We start from the raw sequence: 15147 nt of genomic DNA on the forward strand, positions 1-15147 counted from the left end.
TGCCATTTCACTTACTTCAGCCAGAGCATGCACACAGTGTCCTGTGCTGCTCTCCCTACTCCTGCCAGAGAGAACTCCTAATTGGATATTCTACAATTCTATGACTTTTGAGTTTGAAGGGACCTGCAAGACTCACTGAGTCCAACTCCTGGCCTTGTGCAGGACATATCCCAAGGATCTCACCCTGTGCCTGAGAGCATTGTCCAAACACATCTTGAACTGTCAGGCTCAGTGCTGTGCCCTGGGGAGGCTGTTCCAGTGCCCAACCACCCTCTGGGTGAAGAGCCCTTTCCTGATATCCAACTTAAACCACCCCTAACACAACTTCAGGCCATTCCCTTGGGTCCTGTCTCTGGTCACCAGAGAGAAGAAATCAGTGCCAGCCCCTCTGCTGCCCACCATGAGCTCTTCCCTCTCCAGATGTTAGCAGTGAGTGCTGTGAGAGAGAGACCTGCGCTCACTGTCCTGCCTCTGCCTCCTTTGGAACCATGGTGATACACCAACCACGGTTACCTAAGCATCTTACTGAACTTGAAGTGCAGAGAGGAATAAGCCATTCTGAAAATTAAACAGTATTTTTATTATGGATATTCTGTCAAGGCTTGACAGAGCAGTTAGAAGAAATGCTTTTTGTCAGTTACATAATTCGAAATAAAAATACCAGAATCATTACTACAAACACTTCTTTTGCTCAACAAGTAAAGTAAATGACCTTGATTACAAGAAGAGTTATACTTCTAAGCCATCCAGCTTGGGCAGTTTTTAATTCAATTTCTCATTGTCCAGTTCTAGAACTTCATAAAGGGAACTTGGAGCGGTTTTTCTGCTGCGCGCTTCAGAGCCAGCGCGTACGTGTAAACCCTGGCATCTACTGCCAGCTGCTCCTCTGCTACCAGCTCTGAAAATAAAACCAATAGGAGATGCTGTTAAAGCCTCACCTTTACAGACATGTAAATCCTTGCTAAAATGAAGATGTGTAGCATTCCAGGTGCTGCAAACTCCTCCTGCTGTCACTAACTCGCACACCTGGCCAGGTCTCTAACAGCTTTTTGCTTAACATATTATACAACATAATGTATTCTAGGGTGAGAGATGACATGAGGAGCCCTGAGAAGGGATTCTTGAAGCTCATGTTAGTGCATTTAATGTGTCAGAAAGCTCTTACCATCAATCCTTTGCAGTAGGTCATTCTTTGGAAGTGTAACAACTTCCACAAATTCTAGGAGAGAAGAAAAAGGTTTACACATCCTTCAATTAGTGAACAGTAAAGAAATTTAACTCAGTCTTCTGTTTCTTGCAATTTAGAAGGGGAAAGAGACTGATTTAATGCTTGTCAGCATCCAAAAGTTGTGAGCTTTCATATATCAAAAAAGGGTCAATTAAATGGGGGAAGGCAGTGACTGGGCTCACTAAAAAACATGCTTGGCAGAAAAAAGCTGGAAAAACAGTTGGGAAAAAAGTGTAGCTGGTAGCTATGAAGGATAAGAATCTCCAAAAGAGAAACCTCCCCTTGAGAATGAAAAATGCACTGTTGAAGAAAACTTGTTTGGCTTCTCCTGGCACAGGAATGGGTTGGAGATGCATTTCAAGACCAAAGCATCTCAAAGGGTTTGTGAATGATGAATTGATGCTGGCTTACCCCTCCCTGTCTCTCTGAATTACTTGTCTTCAGGGCTTGACCTGCAGCTGTTGGGGGGGCAGCAATTTGTATTTCCTGAAATCCTGGTGCTATAGGTGCAGTGCTGGGAAAGATAATTGACGTAATAATGCCCCACAGGAATTTGCATCTAGGCCAAAGTCAACCTCAGGCACATTTGATTAGGGTCAAGAGATTACCCAAGCACAAATAAAAACCAGTTTTAACTGACTTTTTCTAAGTAAAACTTGCCATATGAAGAATCATGACCTTCTTGTCAATGAGATCCCAGTCACATTACGTACCTCCATCATCTGCAAGTGAAAAGAGTAGGGAGTTAAGGGGTGGAAATACACCAGAGTTTATAATTAAAAAGCATTTGATGGCTAACTGACTGGGAGTGACACTGCAATTACTTCCAGAGTGAAGCCACAACTGAGAGCAGTCTCTAGGTTCATAAGTGCTTATGGCTCTCACTGAAATTTGGCACTGAAATGTTTTATTCTGAGTGTGCCAACAGCTGACACTCCACATCTGAGCTTCCCTAGTGGATTCAGCAGAGAAACACTCATCTAGACTGCAGGATGTGATTGGAAGGATGTGCAGTATCCAAACCATGTAGGACAGAAGAGATGAAGTGGTGGAGTTAATTGTTTTAAACCCATAGTTTTGTTATCATCTCAAAATTTTCAAATAAATGACACAAAACTCACCAAGGTTTTGCTTAGGTCTCGTGTTCTCAGCCTCATCTCCATTAATGATGACACTCACAATGTGTGTTGTGCTGTTTGACATTCCTGGGTCCAAGCACAAAGCTGCCAACAAGCACATGGACAGGTTCATTTCTCAGAGCAGGAGTCAGGCATCTTGACATTTTAACAAAAGCTTTCACAGAAATGTATCTGATACAACAGGAGAATATATATTTGGCAGACATTTGTGCTGTAAGAGTAGCAAAAACTTTGTCTTCACAAATTCTTAGAAGTAATGTTTCTGTAACTCTCAAGTCACAGCCAAATTTACCTTCTATTCCATAGAGTAAAGATTTACTATGAACTATCCCTTACAGACTTCCTCAGTCTGTGGGAATTTAATTTTGCCATCACCTGTATCCAACCTCTCCCAATCCCCAGCATGCAGTTGTACCCAATAACTGAGAGACAAGGCTCAACTGCAATGACACTTCCTCAAAATCCTAAGGTGCCTCACCTACCTTCTCAAGTTTGATTTATGATCCTCATTTTGCCTTCATTTTACCTTATGTAGGAAGCATAGGATTGGAACAATCATGTTCCAAAGGAACTCTGAATTAACTCCAATTACTCTCCTTCTTCTTTCCAGCTGGAGAACCCAAGTACTGTCACCTCCCCACAGCTGACACAAGGGTGACCTCTGCTTCATGCAGCTTTTTTTCCTAAGTTCACAGATGTCCACCAGTTTAGACCTTTACACTAAAATGCCAAATCACAGCTTGAATAATTGGGTTTTGTGTGAAGGATCTTAATAGCAATTTCATCTCTACAGACATCAAACTTATTTCAGCCAGAAGTTCAGCAAGTTGACAACAAGGACCAAAGTTTCACTTTTACAGCCATGAGATGCTACCCTGCTAATCTGTATAGGCTTTCCCTTTGGTTTAGAGCTTTTCAGACATTTAGAGTAGCCATCAAGACAGAATTAGCTTTAGTGGGAAAAAATAAGAAAAAGCAAAGACCTGGAGTACATTCAATGACCTCCCCCTTGTAGCCAGTCTCTTCCTTCAGCTCTCGAAGCGCAGCACTTTCTGCTGACTCGTTTTCCTCAATCAGGCCTGGGAGATACATAACACACAAAAACAATTAAAGGCTTCCCACTTAACTGCAATATCCATCCTGAGATCTAATCAAGCTTTCTGGAAGAGGGGAAACATCCTCACTACTCTGTCTTTACACAGGGATAAGTGTTAGGAAGGATTCCAGTCCCTGGATTCATTATGCTGCCGCCCACATCCTTAACCAATTATCTACAGAATCATGATGCCTTTCCCAAAAATGGCATTAATATTCTCATGAGGGAAAGAAGCCAAATGCTTTGACTCTTAGAGAAAGGAGAAGTGGAGGGAATTTTCTCCAATCAGCTAAAACATCTATTAACATCATAACAGCTTCTTTTGTTTTTTCATTATCAAATATTCCTATTTTGGAATAGCACATGGAGCTCAGCATGGTTTTCCAGCCACAGCTTCATTAAGATCACAGAATCAACTAAGTTGGAAAACATCTTGGAGATCCTCAGGTCTAACCTATAAAATACATAAAGATTGACACTCCAAGCTCATCTAAACACACTGAACCATATGTGACTCATCCCAGTGCTTCAGCCACTTACCTGCAGGAAATTCCAAGCAGTAGCCATTGATTGGGGGTCTGAACTGTTTCACCAGCACAATGCAGTCGTAGTGCAGGGTTCTCTGCAGCACTGCTATCACTGCTACACCTACCACAGCCATGGGAGACACCAGGACATGCAATGTGAGCACAGCAGAAAGTCAGATTTTAGTGCCAGATCTGGAAAGGAACCCACACACTGCTACTCTGAGCATTAAATGTTTGGATGCTTGCTCTAGAACCCTGAATGATGAATTCAAGCTCTTTATATCATGCATGGTGAGAGATCTTCAAAGCTCCCCAGCAAGCCAGAGGCACACAAACCAAGCAAGACTGAGCCTCAGGGAAAGCTCTCCTGCCTGCAAAAACCGCTTGAAAGCCTCTGTAGGGAACTCTCTACTCTCCATTTCTAAATCATGTCCCAGAGAGCCCCTTGGCCCCTAACAGCAAACCCAATCACCAGTTTGAGAGCTGCTCTGTGTCAGGGCACCCCTGATGTCTTAGGAAGCTCTCCATGACTTAAAAGTGAACACAGTGACCTTGGGAAAGCTCTCCCACCAGTAAGGTTCTGATTCTTCAGCACCTCAGATAGCCTTTCATTAGCTCAGGGTATAGACAGCTCTGCCAAGCCACCTGTTCCACATCCTCACTCATTCAGAACAGATCAGCTCCAAATCTGCATTGTCAGCTTATCAGAAGGAATTTGACAGGAAAAAAAAATGCAAAAAGAAAAAGCCACCAATTCTTACCATCAGCTGTAACTCCCTTTTTGTTGCCAGTACGCTTTACAGTTTCCCAAGTTCTGTTTAAACAGAGAAAGAACAAATGAACACATAAATCATCTTCTACCTGTGCTGCTTTCACTTAAAGCAAGGTGCACCACCCTCCAGTGAGGTCCTGTAAGAAGCAGCAGCCATAGCCAGGCCATGTCATACACTGCCACTACAAAATGTCTACAGTATCATTTTCTTTTGCCTACCTAAGGGGGAGAGAGAAAATAGTTAATTTTAGTTACACAAAAGATCCAATCTTGCTGATTTTAAGAGGACACTGCTGATGAGGTGGGAGGCACTAGAGAGAGAATCTAACACATTAAGGGGAGGGAACTAAAGCCATGTTGTAACACCTACATAAACACAGCAAAACTAAAGATAGAAAAGAATTGGACAGAAATGATACCATACAGGAGGACATGAATTTGTCAATAATATGGAGGCTCCAGCACCACCAGCATGGAAAAGCAGCCTGTAATAAAGAACCAGAAAAGCCACAGGATGGACTCTGATTGTCACAGAGGGGTTGCACAGCTGGAATTTGCTTCTGTGTAGCATCATTCCAAAGAATTGGAAATGCAGCACAATCCAATGTGCCCAAGAGGATTTAGGAGCCAAATTCTATCCCAATGCTTGCACATCTGCCAGAGTAAGATTCTCTTAAGATTCTCCCCTCTGAAGAGCAGGAACTCTGAAGAAACCTCACAAAGCTCTCATCTTGTGTGGAGTGATGTGTTTGCAATGCTCATGCTCCCTAGCCTGGGCCCAGTCTGTATTGGGAATCTGGAATAGCACAGAGGGAATTACCTGGTTTTCCCAAAGGGATCAGTGTAAGTTGTTTCTGAAAGCTTCAACCATTGTCTTTCTACAATTACCTAAAATAAAGAATTCTTTGTTAAATACATTATAAAATTAATCCCAAAGAATTGGGAGAAAAACCACAATTTTTTTAGGTTATTTTGAAGACAAATTTCAGCATCACACCACATGCAGGAATGTGCAACAGCATTCCTGTTGCTAATACAGAAAAAAAATTACTCTAAATTCTTGAATATGAATAAAAATATAACCCCAAGACAGTAGCTTTTCTTAACATGAATTTTATAACCAAGTTTTGATGAATTCAGTGGCATTTTATGCACTGCAAATCCTCATTTCTAGTAGGATTTTGCAAGGGTAATGTATCAGCTGCAGAAGGGTCTCTGTGCAGCCCAGAGACTTCAGCCACACTGGAGCTCCTTGGCAGAGAGCACAGCCCAAAAGCTGAGCAGGCAAGACTGAAAACCAAGCTGCCCTGACATTTTCTTGCCCTGATCCCAGACTGTGGCTTTGTGTACCTGCTGCATTCTGCAGCTGTGAGAGTGACACAAATCTGTCCCTTTAGGGTTCTGAGAGCTGCTGAGTGACTGCTTGGCATTAACACTATGACCAAATTTCTCTTCTGGGCTGAGTTGATTTTCCCTATGATGTTTCCTCATTTTTTATGTAATTCATTTAAAACTGAAAAATCCCTAGCTAAAATCCCTAGAAAAATCCCTATTAGCCTAGCAGTTTGCTTCTCTCACTGTAACTTGTTTTAAAAGGAGTTATTTTTATTTCTTTGTCTATTACTTTGATGGGCAAAAAAGATCTGCTTCTACCAGCCTGGATGTGCCTTCCCAGAAAAAGGAAAGGAAGAATGAAGTTAATTCAGCTCCCACTTTCATGGAAGATTGTCCAACATCAGGCCACACTGTTACTGCAAGTTAAGAACCACTTCTGATATAACAGCCACTGGCAGAAGGAGGGTAAATACTTCTCTGTATTAAGCCCACAAAATGATTGAAAAAAGTAAATAGCTTAAAATATGTAAGATCTGACTCTAAATTTCCAGTCATATCAAAGAGCACATTGTTTAAAAGAGAGAATAACAAAGAAAAATTAAAAAAAAAAACCCAAACAACAAACTAAACCAAAAAAACCCAAAAAAACTATACAAAACCAAACCAAAAGAGGATAAAATGAAAATGCTGCCTGCAAAATACCCAGCTCTTAATAGAAAACCCCAAAAGATTACAAAAATTAAATCCTTTATGCTTGTGAAATATTCATATTAAAAAAATGCCTAAGAGAAAAGACATAATACAAACAAATCTCTTCTTTCCTTGTGCTGTGAAACTGGAAGAAATTCCAAGTGTGTTCACTCCATGAAGAACAAACAAAAGAAAGCACATTTGTGTTACAGCAAGAGCAGGACACTGCCAAACCTGCCTTAACACCAAAGATTAACTTTTAAGATTTCATTTTAAGGGAACAGAAACAAATATAGGCAGTTTAGGGTGAAAGTGCTTCTAATAAGAATGAAGTACCTCCAGAATCCTTTCTTAGGACTGCTATTATTCTTACTTCTTCCTTACTGATGTCTTTGAAACAGCAATTATCCAAATTAAAATCCTTACAGCAAACATAAAACATGGTACAATCCTAAATGTTAAAGCACCTTAAAGGAACAGAAAACTGTTTGAAAGAGAAAATTGCTGCTGAGTTTCATAACCCACCAATTTGTAAAGTCTCTCAGAGGTATCAGCATTATTTCTGAACACTCAAAAACCTCCTGAAGAGACAATACAAGAAACAGATGAAAAATCTGAAAAAAAAAATAGAAGCAGCTTAAAATAATGCAACACTGTAGATTTCTCTCTCCTTATTGATAACTTATATAATTATTTCAATAAAGAGGAATGTCACACCCTTTAAACTCTCTGACAATCAGGAAATTTTCTGTCTTTTTATGAACATCCAGCCTCTCTAGCATTTTGTACTCTGTACTCACAAACTCACAAATAATTGTTATTCAACAACAAGAAGTGCCCAACCCAAGCATGCTGTACCTCTTCCTTAAGGACAGATTGTTTGGCTGTTTTTGCAACTTCTGTGGATGTCTCAGCTGCCATTTTCAGCAATGCCAGGCTTTTCCCCTCCTGTGCAAAGTCCAGATATATATGAAACAAAATCAATATTTGCTTTCAGTGTAAAGTTAAAAGGTTCATTTCTGCACCGTAAATTAACAAATGTAGCTTGTGGGAGAAAGTCAGGGACGTGTGATGGCAAGTTCAATTCATGCTTTCAGCTCCACCCAGCGATTTCAGAGCCAAATAACTCAAAGGAGAAATGTAAATTTGGGTCAAATCCCTGATCTGTATAATTTTAACAGTCCTATCAGCTGTCAGGTAGCTATGGCAGCTGAAGACAGTGAAGTGTCTTTAAATGTCAGACACACATACAGACAATAATGCATTTCAAAAAGTTTCCTTCTGATCTGGGTGAAATGCTCTGTCAACAGTGTCTGGACAACAGGACTGTGCACTCCACTCTGAAAGTGCAAAAATCCCTTATACCAAGAGAATCTCAGTGATAAAAGCTGTCTGCTATTAAAAATAACAACTAGAACCTACCCCCAGCTTACACCACAAATAAACACGTCAATGACTCAATCCTTCCACTAAAAACAAGGTCAAAAAACATGGGGCAGCACATGGGGCTGGTGTGAGGGTGTGACCATGGCATGTCAGTCTCTTATTGGAAATTATGGACCCAATAAGAGCATTTGCATCTTAAAAGTGCCCAAACCAAGGCTCTGCACCTGCAGCTCGTGCCTCAGCCTGCATCCCCAGGAAAGTGAAATTATTCACTTCCCCCATCCTGTTCCAGCCTAAAGACACAGCAAGCAGCAGGAAAAAAAATGTATTAGAGACTGAGCCTGTGTCACTGTGGAACTGCAGGGCACTTTCAGCACAGAAACATACCAGGGAAAGCATCTCTGATATTAACTTAATACTGAAGTCCTAGAAATAATCATGAATCATAAGGAAAAGCCAGTGAAAAGAAAAAAATCAGTTTAAACACCAGGAGAGATGAGATGAGATGAGATGAGATGAGATGAGATGAGATGAGATGAGATGAGATGAGATGAGATGAGATGAGATGAGATGATCTTTAAGATCTCAATCATCCATAGCATTGATGGTCAAAACCTTTCCAAAAAGTCAGAAAGAATCTTTCCATGACTTCAACTATGGTTGAATAAAGCTCTGTGTGGTCTCTAGCAAAAACCAGCAGCAAAGTGTGTGAAAAGCTTCTCTGTCACAGCCAGCTTCAGCACTTTCATTTTTTACTTCATATTTTATCCTTTTGTGGTAACATCTGTTGCACACCAGTGAAACATGAAAGGGCAACAATCAGCTTTTTAACATACTGCCTTGCCATGGGCTTGCAGTAAGTAGCTAAAAGGAACAGGTAGGACTAAATCTTTCTGTTTATCAGCAGGAGTAAAACTAAAGTACATTTCCTTGGTCTGTACACAGGGCAGGCTCTTTCTTAAGTATCAATAAAGTGGTTTTGGGTGAAGTTGGTGATGTAAGTCACATGTGAAGACTGGTTTTATGTAACATAAGTCTTGAAAAGAAACCCTGACGTGTTAAACCAAATTCTGTTCCTTAAAAAAAATTAAAAAATAAATCTATAATATTCTTTTAAGGCAATGAAGCTCCTTTTCAAACCTACAGTTTTATTATCTGTCTTACCACTATTTGTAACACAAATTGCTCATTTGCTTGTGTTCCAGTCTCTATCCCACTTCAGTTCAGCCAGCTGTACCAGTGTTTGTAATTCCCTTCTCTTAGGATTGAGGAGTTTTACCTGGACAAGGGCCATGTCTCATGCTGTGACTCTCAAACACAAGATCAAGCTTTCCACCAAACACAGCCCAGGAGAAACAGACAAAGCAGGTTCTGTGTGATAGCTTTAAAAACACAAAAACCTTACATCCCCAGCTACAACAAATTCACCTCCTACATTTGGAAAGAATTATAGCCTTTTGCATTGTCAGTATAAATATATGAAAGGAGTAGAGAGTGAACCATAGCCTTGTCAAAGTTGTCTTTGTATTGGGCTAAGTCTTCCCCTTTTACTTTCCCCTCACAGGAAAGTCTTCCTCTTTTACTTCCTCTTTACTCTCCCCTCACAGAAAATCCTGTTCCATTGATCACCCCAATCCTTCTGCACAAATATCAGTGTATCTTTCTCAAATGTGGATTACCACAGCTGTATCATGAAAAAAAAAAATAAATACTAGAGCCTCATCTCATGGCAGAATCTGTTTTCAAAACAGCTCCTTCTCTCCTGAGACATTCAGCAGTGCCTTGCTACTTATAACAACAACAAAAATTCAGTTTCAGTGGTTTGAATTATCACTAAAACCTAAATTGGGTGAACACCTCAAAGAGAGGGAAATGCTGATCTAGCCCAGCTTCTGTAATTTGGGTGTCCTCCACAAGTGGGTGCAGTAACTCTATGCATAGTGACATTTTTACAACTTTCATAAAACAGTATTTTTGCCCAGATTCAGTTGGCAGTAGAGAAGTGAGAATTTCTGCTGTTAGAAAGCTGAAATACTGTTTGGTTAAATGAAGGCTGCAATTCTGGCATCTCACATTAGTCATGCTGGCAAGGATGGCAACATCTCCTGTTCATAAACAAAATTAGCTGCAAGTGAAAATGAAATTTAACACTAAAATGTGAGGTTTCTAAAGGCCTATTTAGCTTTCAGAACATGCCTTGTCTTGCAGTTCTTCTACCTCATAAAATTCACTCTGCATATCAATATGAGTTCATCTGAGTTAAAAATTCAATGCAGCTGATACAGCAGCCTTGAACCTGACTTGGGATTACATGAGCTCTAAGAATAGACATTTTTAATTGTTATAAATGCAATCTTGAGAATATGTCAAACTGCCCACATTTATCAGCTGCCTTAACATGAATCAACAGCACTCAAACTATCAATTATGGGGAAAAAGAAATGTTTCCTACTTTGTCTGGTAGTTTTTGTGCCCAATGTTAGAGTGTACTGCTGGCAAATCATGCTACTTCTTCCATTTATTTACAACTGGAGTCAATTCTGTCCTGAAAAAGCCATGCCTTTACAAAGCATGTAACTTTGTTCCCATTACTTATTTCTTTGTTGAGTGGCTTCCTTTCAAGGCAGCATCCAGCCATTCTACAGTTTCCAAATTATCCTTCCCAGCAGTTAAAATCTTAAGCCAGCCAAGGTCTGTGAATCAGTTGGAGAGAGAAGTCAAGATACCAGAATTAAACTTCAATATTTATAATTAGATAGATGGATTAGCTTTCCTAACTCACTTTTCAGAAGACATTCTCTGATCCAAACAAACATTCCAGCAGACAGCAACCAGATTTAATGGAAGCTCAGCAATGGGGGTTCCATGGCAAATTCAAGGTCAAACAAAATATAGATTTTCCTATAAAGAATGTGCAAAAGACACTGGCAACATTTTATGCATGATTTAACCAACAGCACTCTGAGATATCTAAGCTGAAGATAAACATCATTAAAAACTCCTAAAGCACTTCAAACTTGTTACTTGCACTTTAGTGCTATGATTCTAGAAACAAAATCAATTAAGTTGAAGGGAGGGAGAAAAGCAGGGGGAGAATGTTTCGTTTTTATCACGGTATCTAGAAGCATGGATGACCCACTGAGTGCCAAATTAAACATGGGCAAGTAACTGCAAAGCAAACAAGGATTATCTCCCAGAAGCAGAAGAGGGTGAGAGGCAGCCCCATGGTGTTATCAGCCTCCCCAACAGCTGAGGTGTCACATAACTGGGGAGCCTGGCAGTGCTCACAGGGGTCTGAGGATGAGGGAAGAGATGAGGATCTGACTCCATGTTTCAGAAGGCTTGATTTATTAGTTTATGATATATATTATAACTGTACTAAAAGAATAGAAGAAAGGATTTCATCAGAAGGCCAGCTAAGAATAGAAAAAGAAAGAATGATAACAAAGGCTTGTGGCTCAGAGAGTCCGAGCCAGCTGACTGTGATTGGCCATTAATTAGAAACAACCACATGAGACCAATCCCAGATGCACCTGTTGCATTCCACAGCAGCAGATAATCATTGTTTACATTTTGTTCCTGAGGCCTCACAGCTTCTCAGGAGGAAAAATCCTAAGGAAAGGATTTTTCAGAAAATATCATGGCTACAGTGGAGACATCCCCAGACTGCAGATGGGACAGCACAGGAGGAAACATGGCATGGAAACAACGCCATGCAGGGGACACAACAGCTGAACCACGGGGCTTAAATATCCCCCATACTACTCTGGTAATGCCTGACTTGGGACTCAGCAAAATGAAATAGTGGTTGATAAAAAACACGAGCTGACAGTGTGAGCTCACAGCCCAGGGCTGCACCCAAAGGCTCTGCCCCTGTCCCCTGCCCTTGTGAGAGCCCTGGGGGCTCTGTGCACAGTTCTGTGTCCCAAACACTACTAAAGGACATGGAGCTGTCAGAGCAAGCCCAGAGGAGGCCATAAAGTTGATAAAAGGACTGGAACACCTCCCCTACAAAGACAGGCTGAGAAAATTGGAGAAAGTTATGTGGAGACTTCAGAGCACTTTCCCGCACCTGAAGGAGCTACAGGGAAGCTGGACAGGGCCTATTCATCACAACTGCAGTGAGAGAACAAGGGGTAATGGGTACCCCTTGAAAGAGGGGAAATTTAGGTGAGATATTAGGCAGAAATCCTTTACAGTGAGGGTGGTGAGACAGCAGAACAGATTGCCCAGGGAGCTGTGGATGCCAGGTCGGAAAAAGCCTTGAGCAACCCAGTCTCACATGGGAGGCGTCGCCGCCCGCGGCAGGGGGTGACTGGAACTGGATGATCTTTAAGATCCCTTCCCATCTATGAAACAGCTCCATGCAGGGCACACGCGGGCACAGGGAGGACAGCAGAACCTACAAGGATCGGGCGTTACTCAGCCATTCCTGGGCTCGGGCAGGGCAGAGCGAGGGCAGCACCGCGGGACGCTCCGGGCGCCGCCGGCTCCGGGCAGCGCTGAGGCGGCGGGGCGGGGCCGGGCCCTGTGCGCCGGCGATGGCGCCGGGCGGCGCCCGGAGCTGCGCGGGAGGTTCCGGGCGGAGCGGGAGCTTCCGGGAGCGGCCGCGCTGAGGAGGAGGAAGAGGAGGATGAAGAAGGAGCAGGTGGCGCACTGCCAGTTCTCCGTGTGGTACCCGCTCTTCAAGGCAGTCACCATCCGCAGGTGCGGGCGGGGAGGGGCGGCGGGGGCTGCGGGAGGCGGTGCGGGTATTAAGGGAGCGTGTGGGGCGCGGGAGGGTGTCCTGCTCCTCCCTTCAGCCCTGCTGAGCTCACCTGGCGTGCTGTGTTCGCTTCTGCGCTCCTCAGAGCAGGAGGGACATGGAGATCCTGGAGCGGGTCCAGTGCAGGGCTCCGAGCGTGTTAAGGGACTGGAAAAGCTGAGGGTGCTGGGCCTGTTCAGCCTCGGGGAGCCCAGAGTGGTTTGGGTTAGGAGGGACCTTAAAGATCTTCTGGTTTCAATGCCCTGCCATGGGTAGGGACACCCTCCTCTAGACCAGGGTGCTCCAAGCTCCTTCCAACCTCCGGGGATGGGGCAGCCAGAGCTCCTCTGGGCAGCCTGTGCCAGGGCCTCAGCACCCTCACAAGAAAGAATTTATAACACTAATATGTATCTAAACTGACTCTCTCACTTTGAACCCATTTCCCCACGTGCTGTCACTCCAAGCTCTTGTAAATAATCTTGCTCCATCTTTCCTGCAAGTTCCCTTAAAGTACTGAAAGGAAAAAGAGATGACTGAGAGGGGACTTCATTAATGGATATAAATATCCAAAGAGGGGGTGCCAAAGGATGGAGCAGGCTCTGCTTGGTGGTGCCCAGCAATAGAGGGCAAAGGGAAGAAATTGATGCCCAGCAGTTCCACCTGAACATGAGGAATTTCTGTCCTGGGCAGTGACCGAGCACTGGAGCAGGTTGCCCAGAGAGGCTGTGGAGTCTCCCTCACTGGAGATATTCCAGAAGGGTCTGGGCACATCCCTGTGCCCTGGGATGGCCCTGCCTGAGCAGGGAGGCTGGAGCAGCTGAGCCCTGTGCTCCCTTCCAGCCTGACCCATTCTGGATTCTGTGGGGTTGGGTGACATAGAAGGGCCTGTGTGGGGCAGAGCTGGCCTGGAGGTCGTGAAGGATTGATTGAGCCATCAGCTGCAGCCCAGGGAGCTGGGGTCTTGTCCCCACATCCCAAGGGATGTTTTGGGAAGCCCTGGGGCAGGCCAGGCACCCCTGTGCTCTCTGCTCTCCTGGTGGGGCTCCATGCTGAGCATCAGCAGATATCCACTCTGTTCTTATTATCCACATTGCTGTTCCTACTTAAACTGTGACTGAATAGATCCAACCCAAGTGGCCAGTTTGGTGTTCCTGTGTATTTCTGGAAGCCATAGGAAGTTCTGCAGTTTCTAAGGTGCTGCTGGAGGTCCTGAGATGGTTACAAGAACTACCAGTAGCTCAGGGAAGAAAGTTGAGACAGCTGCCCTGCTGGATCAAAAAGTGCTGACATCATGCTTTTAGTAATCAAGCATTTGATCTTTTATCTTTCTTAGTGTTTATTTTTGGTAAGTTTAGTGATAGTTCTGTGTTTTTGGAATGTTAGGATGGCACAGGCAAATTTTGATTTGGATTTCAGAAGGAAAACCTTTAGTTTGAGCAACATGTTGTCTCCTCACAAGCTGCACACAATTTTACTTGGAATTTCTTAGAGCTTTGAAGGAGTGGGGCGTTTTTGTGTATTTCATCTAAAATTTTTGTCCTGTGCTTCCATGGAGGGAAAATGGGCATTGCTTTTTTGGGTGAGGGATAAGATGGGTTGTTGGGGTATGTGCTATGAAAAAAACCAAATTATTTTATTCCACTAGGATTTTAGTATAACAAGTAATAATAAAGTACTAAAGAGATTTTCACATTTCTTCCAGTGTTATTCTTCCCCTGCCAGAGAATGTGAAAGAGTATTTGCTGGATGATGGAACACTGGTGGTTTCTGGAAGGTAAAGTGTGTTTTCTCCCCAGCTTCCAAGTATTAATGCCATTTTTTATTCACAGCACTATTTTGTGTATTCATATTGTATTGAGTATAATGAGTTTTTCAGTTTGAGCAGTGTGACTGCAGTAAACCTCACACTGTGAGCATGTGAATGGGCTGACTGTTGTTAGTACAGCTGGATTTGCTGGTGCCTGAAGCAGATCCTAAAATCCATGAACTACAGTTCCTTCTAGACCAAGTGGACAAAGTCCTTTGATTTTTTTTCTCCACCATTCTTTGGGATGCTTAGCTGATAGTTTGTGTTTGCTTCTTTGGGTCTGGTTGGGTCCAATTCATAGGCTTGACCTGTCCCATGCCAGTCCAGGGGTGAAGTGACATTTCCTGAGCTTAATTCTCAATAAAATAAGCTCTAGACAGACTCAGTAATTAGTAACATTTCATATAATTATTTGCATGTTGG

The 15147-nt window shown here is 42.8% G+C and overlaps 2 protein-coding genes across 7 annotated transcripts in view; one reads left to right on the plus strand and one right to left on the minus strand.

Moving 5' to 3' along the window:
* Window positions 1-559: 559 nt before the first annotated feature.
* On the minus strand, window positions 560-13009 carry NUDT5 (nudix hydrolase 5). 6 transcript variants are annotated; one of them, XR_009114355.1, is made up of 9 exons: window positions 12580-12680; window positions 7646-7735; window positions 5583-5650; window positions 4752-4804; window positions 4004-4111; window positions 3351-3446; window positions 2341-2451; window positions 1166-1219; window positions 560-898 (listed from the first exon to the last, which is right to left on the minus strand). XR_009114355.1 is itself a non-coding variant. In XM_058022179.1 (9 exons), the coding sequence occupies exons 3-9, from the start codon at window positions 7706-7708 to the stop codon at window positions 1934-1936; spliced, it is 507 nt and encodes a 168-aa protein (XP_057878162.1). In that variant the 5' UTR covers window positions 7709-7735; window positions 10956-11074; window positions 12580-12680; the 3' UTR covers window positions 1899-1933. The 6 variants fall into 6 exon arrangements, 5 of the variants coding, with proteins under 5 accessions (XP_057878162.1, XP_057878164.1, XP_057878161.1 ...); XM_058022179.1 differs by lacking the exons at window positions 560-898; window positions 1166-1219 and adding exons at window positions 1899-1950; window positions 10956-11074 and having other exon boundaries at window positions 2350-2451; XM_058022181.1 differs by lacking the exons at window positions 560-898; window positions 1166-1219; window positions 12580-12680 and adding exons at window positions 1899-1950; window positions 12991-13009 and having other exon boundaries at window positions 2350-2451.
* CDC123 (cell division cycle 123) overlaps window positions 12700-15147 on the plus strand; it is a 31249-nt gene continuing 28801 nt past the window's right edge. Inside the window, exons 1-2 of the mRNA XM_058022177.1 lie at window positions 12700-12880; window positions 14620-14691. Coding sequence (XP_057878160.1) covers window positions 12807-12880; window positions 14620-14691 — 146 coding nt within the window. The 5' untranslated portion in view covers window positions 12700-12806. The remainder of the gene's footprint in view (window positions 12881-14619; window positions 14692-15147) is intronic.

The sequence above is a fragment of the Melospiza georgiana genome, chromosome 4 (assembly GCF_028018845.1).
Source record: "Melospiza georgiana isolate bMelGeo1 chromosome 4, bMelGeo1.pri, whole genome shotgun sequence".
NCBI classification, from domain to species: Eukaryota; Metazoa; Chordata; class Aves; order Passeriformes; family Passerellidae; genus Melospiza; species Melospiza georgiana.

What these genes read in the sequence shown, in the direction of transcription:
- NUDT5 (XM_058022181.1), bottom strand. Translation starts at nt 7,708, where the DNA reads ATGGCAGCTGAGACATCCACAGAAGTTGCAAAAACAGCCAAACAATCT. An exon ending in AATCTGTCCTTAAGGAAGAG is followed by an intron (nt 5,651 to 7,645) that starts GTACAGCATGCT and finishes TCTTTATTTTAG; the next exon opens with GTAATTGTAGAAAGACAATG. An exon ending in GATCCCTTTGGGAAAACCAG is followed by an intron (nt 4,805 to 5,582) that starts GTAATTCCCTCT and finishes CTGTTTAAACAG; the next exon opens with AACTTGGGAAACTGTAAAGC.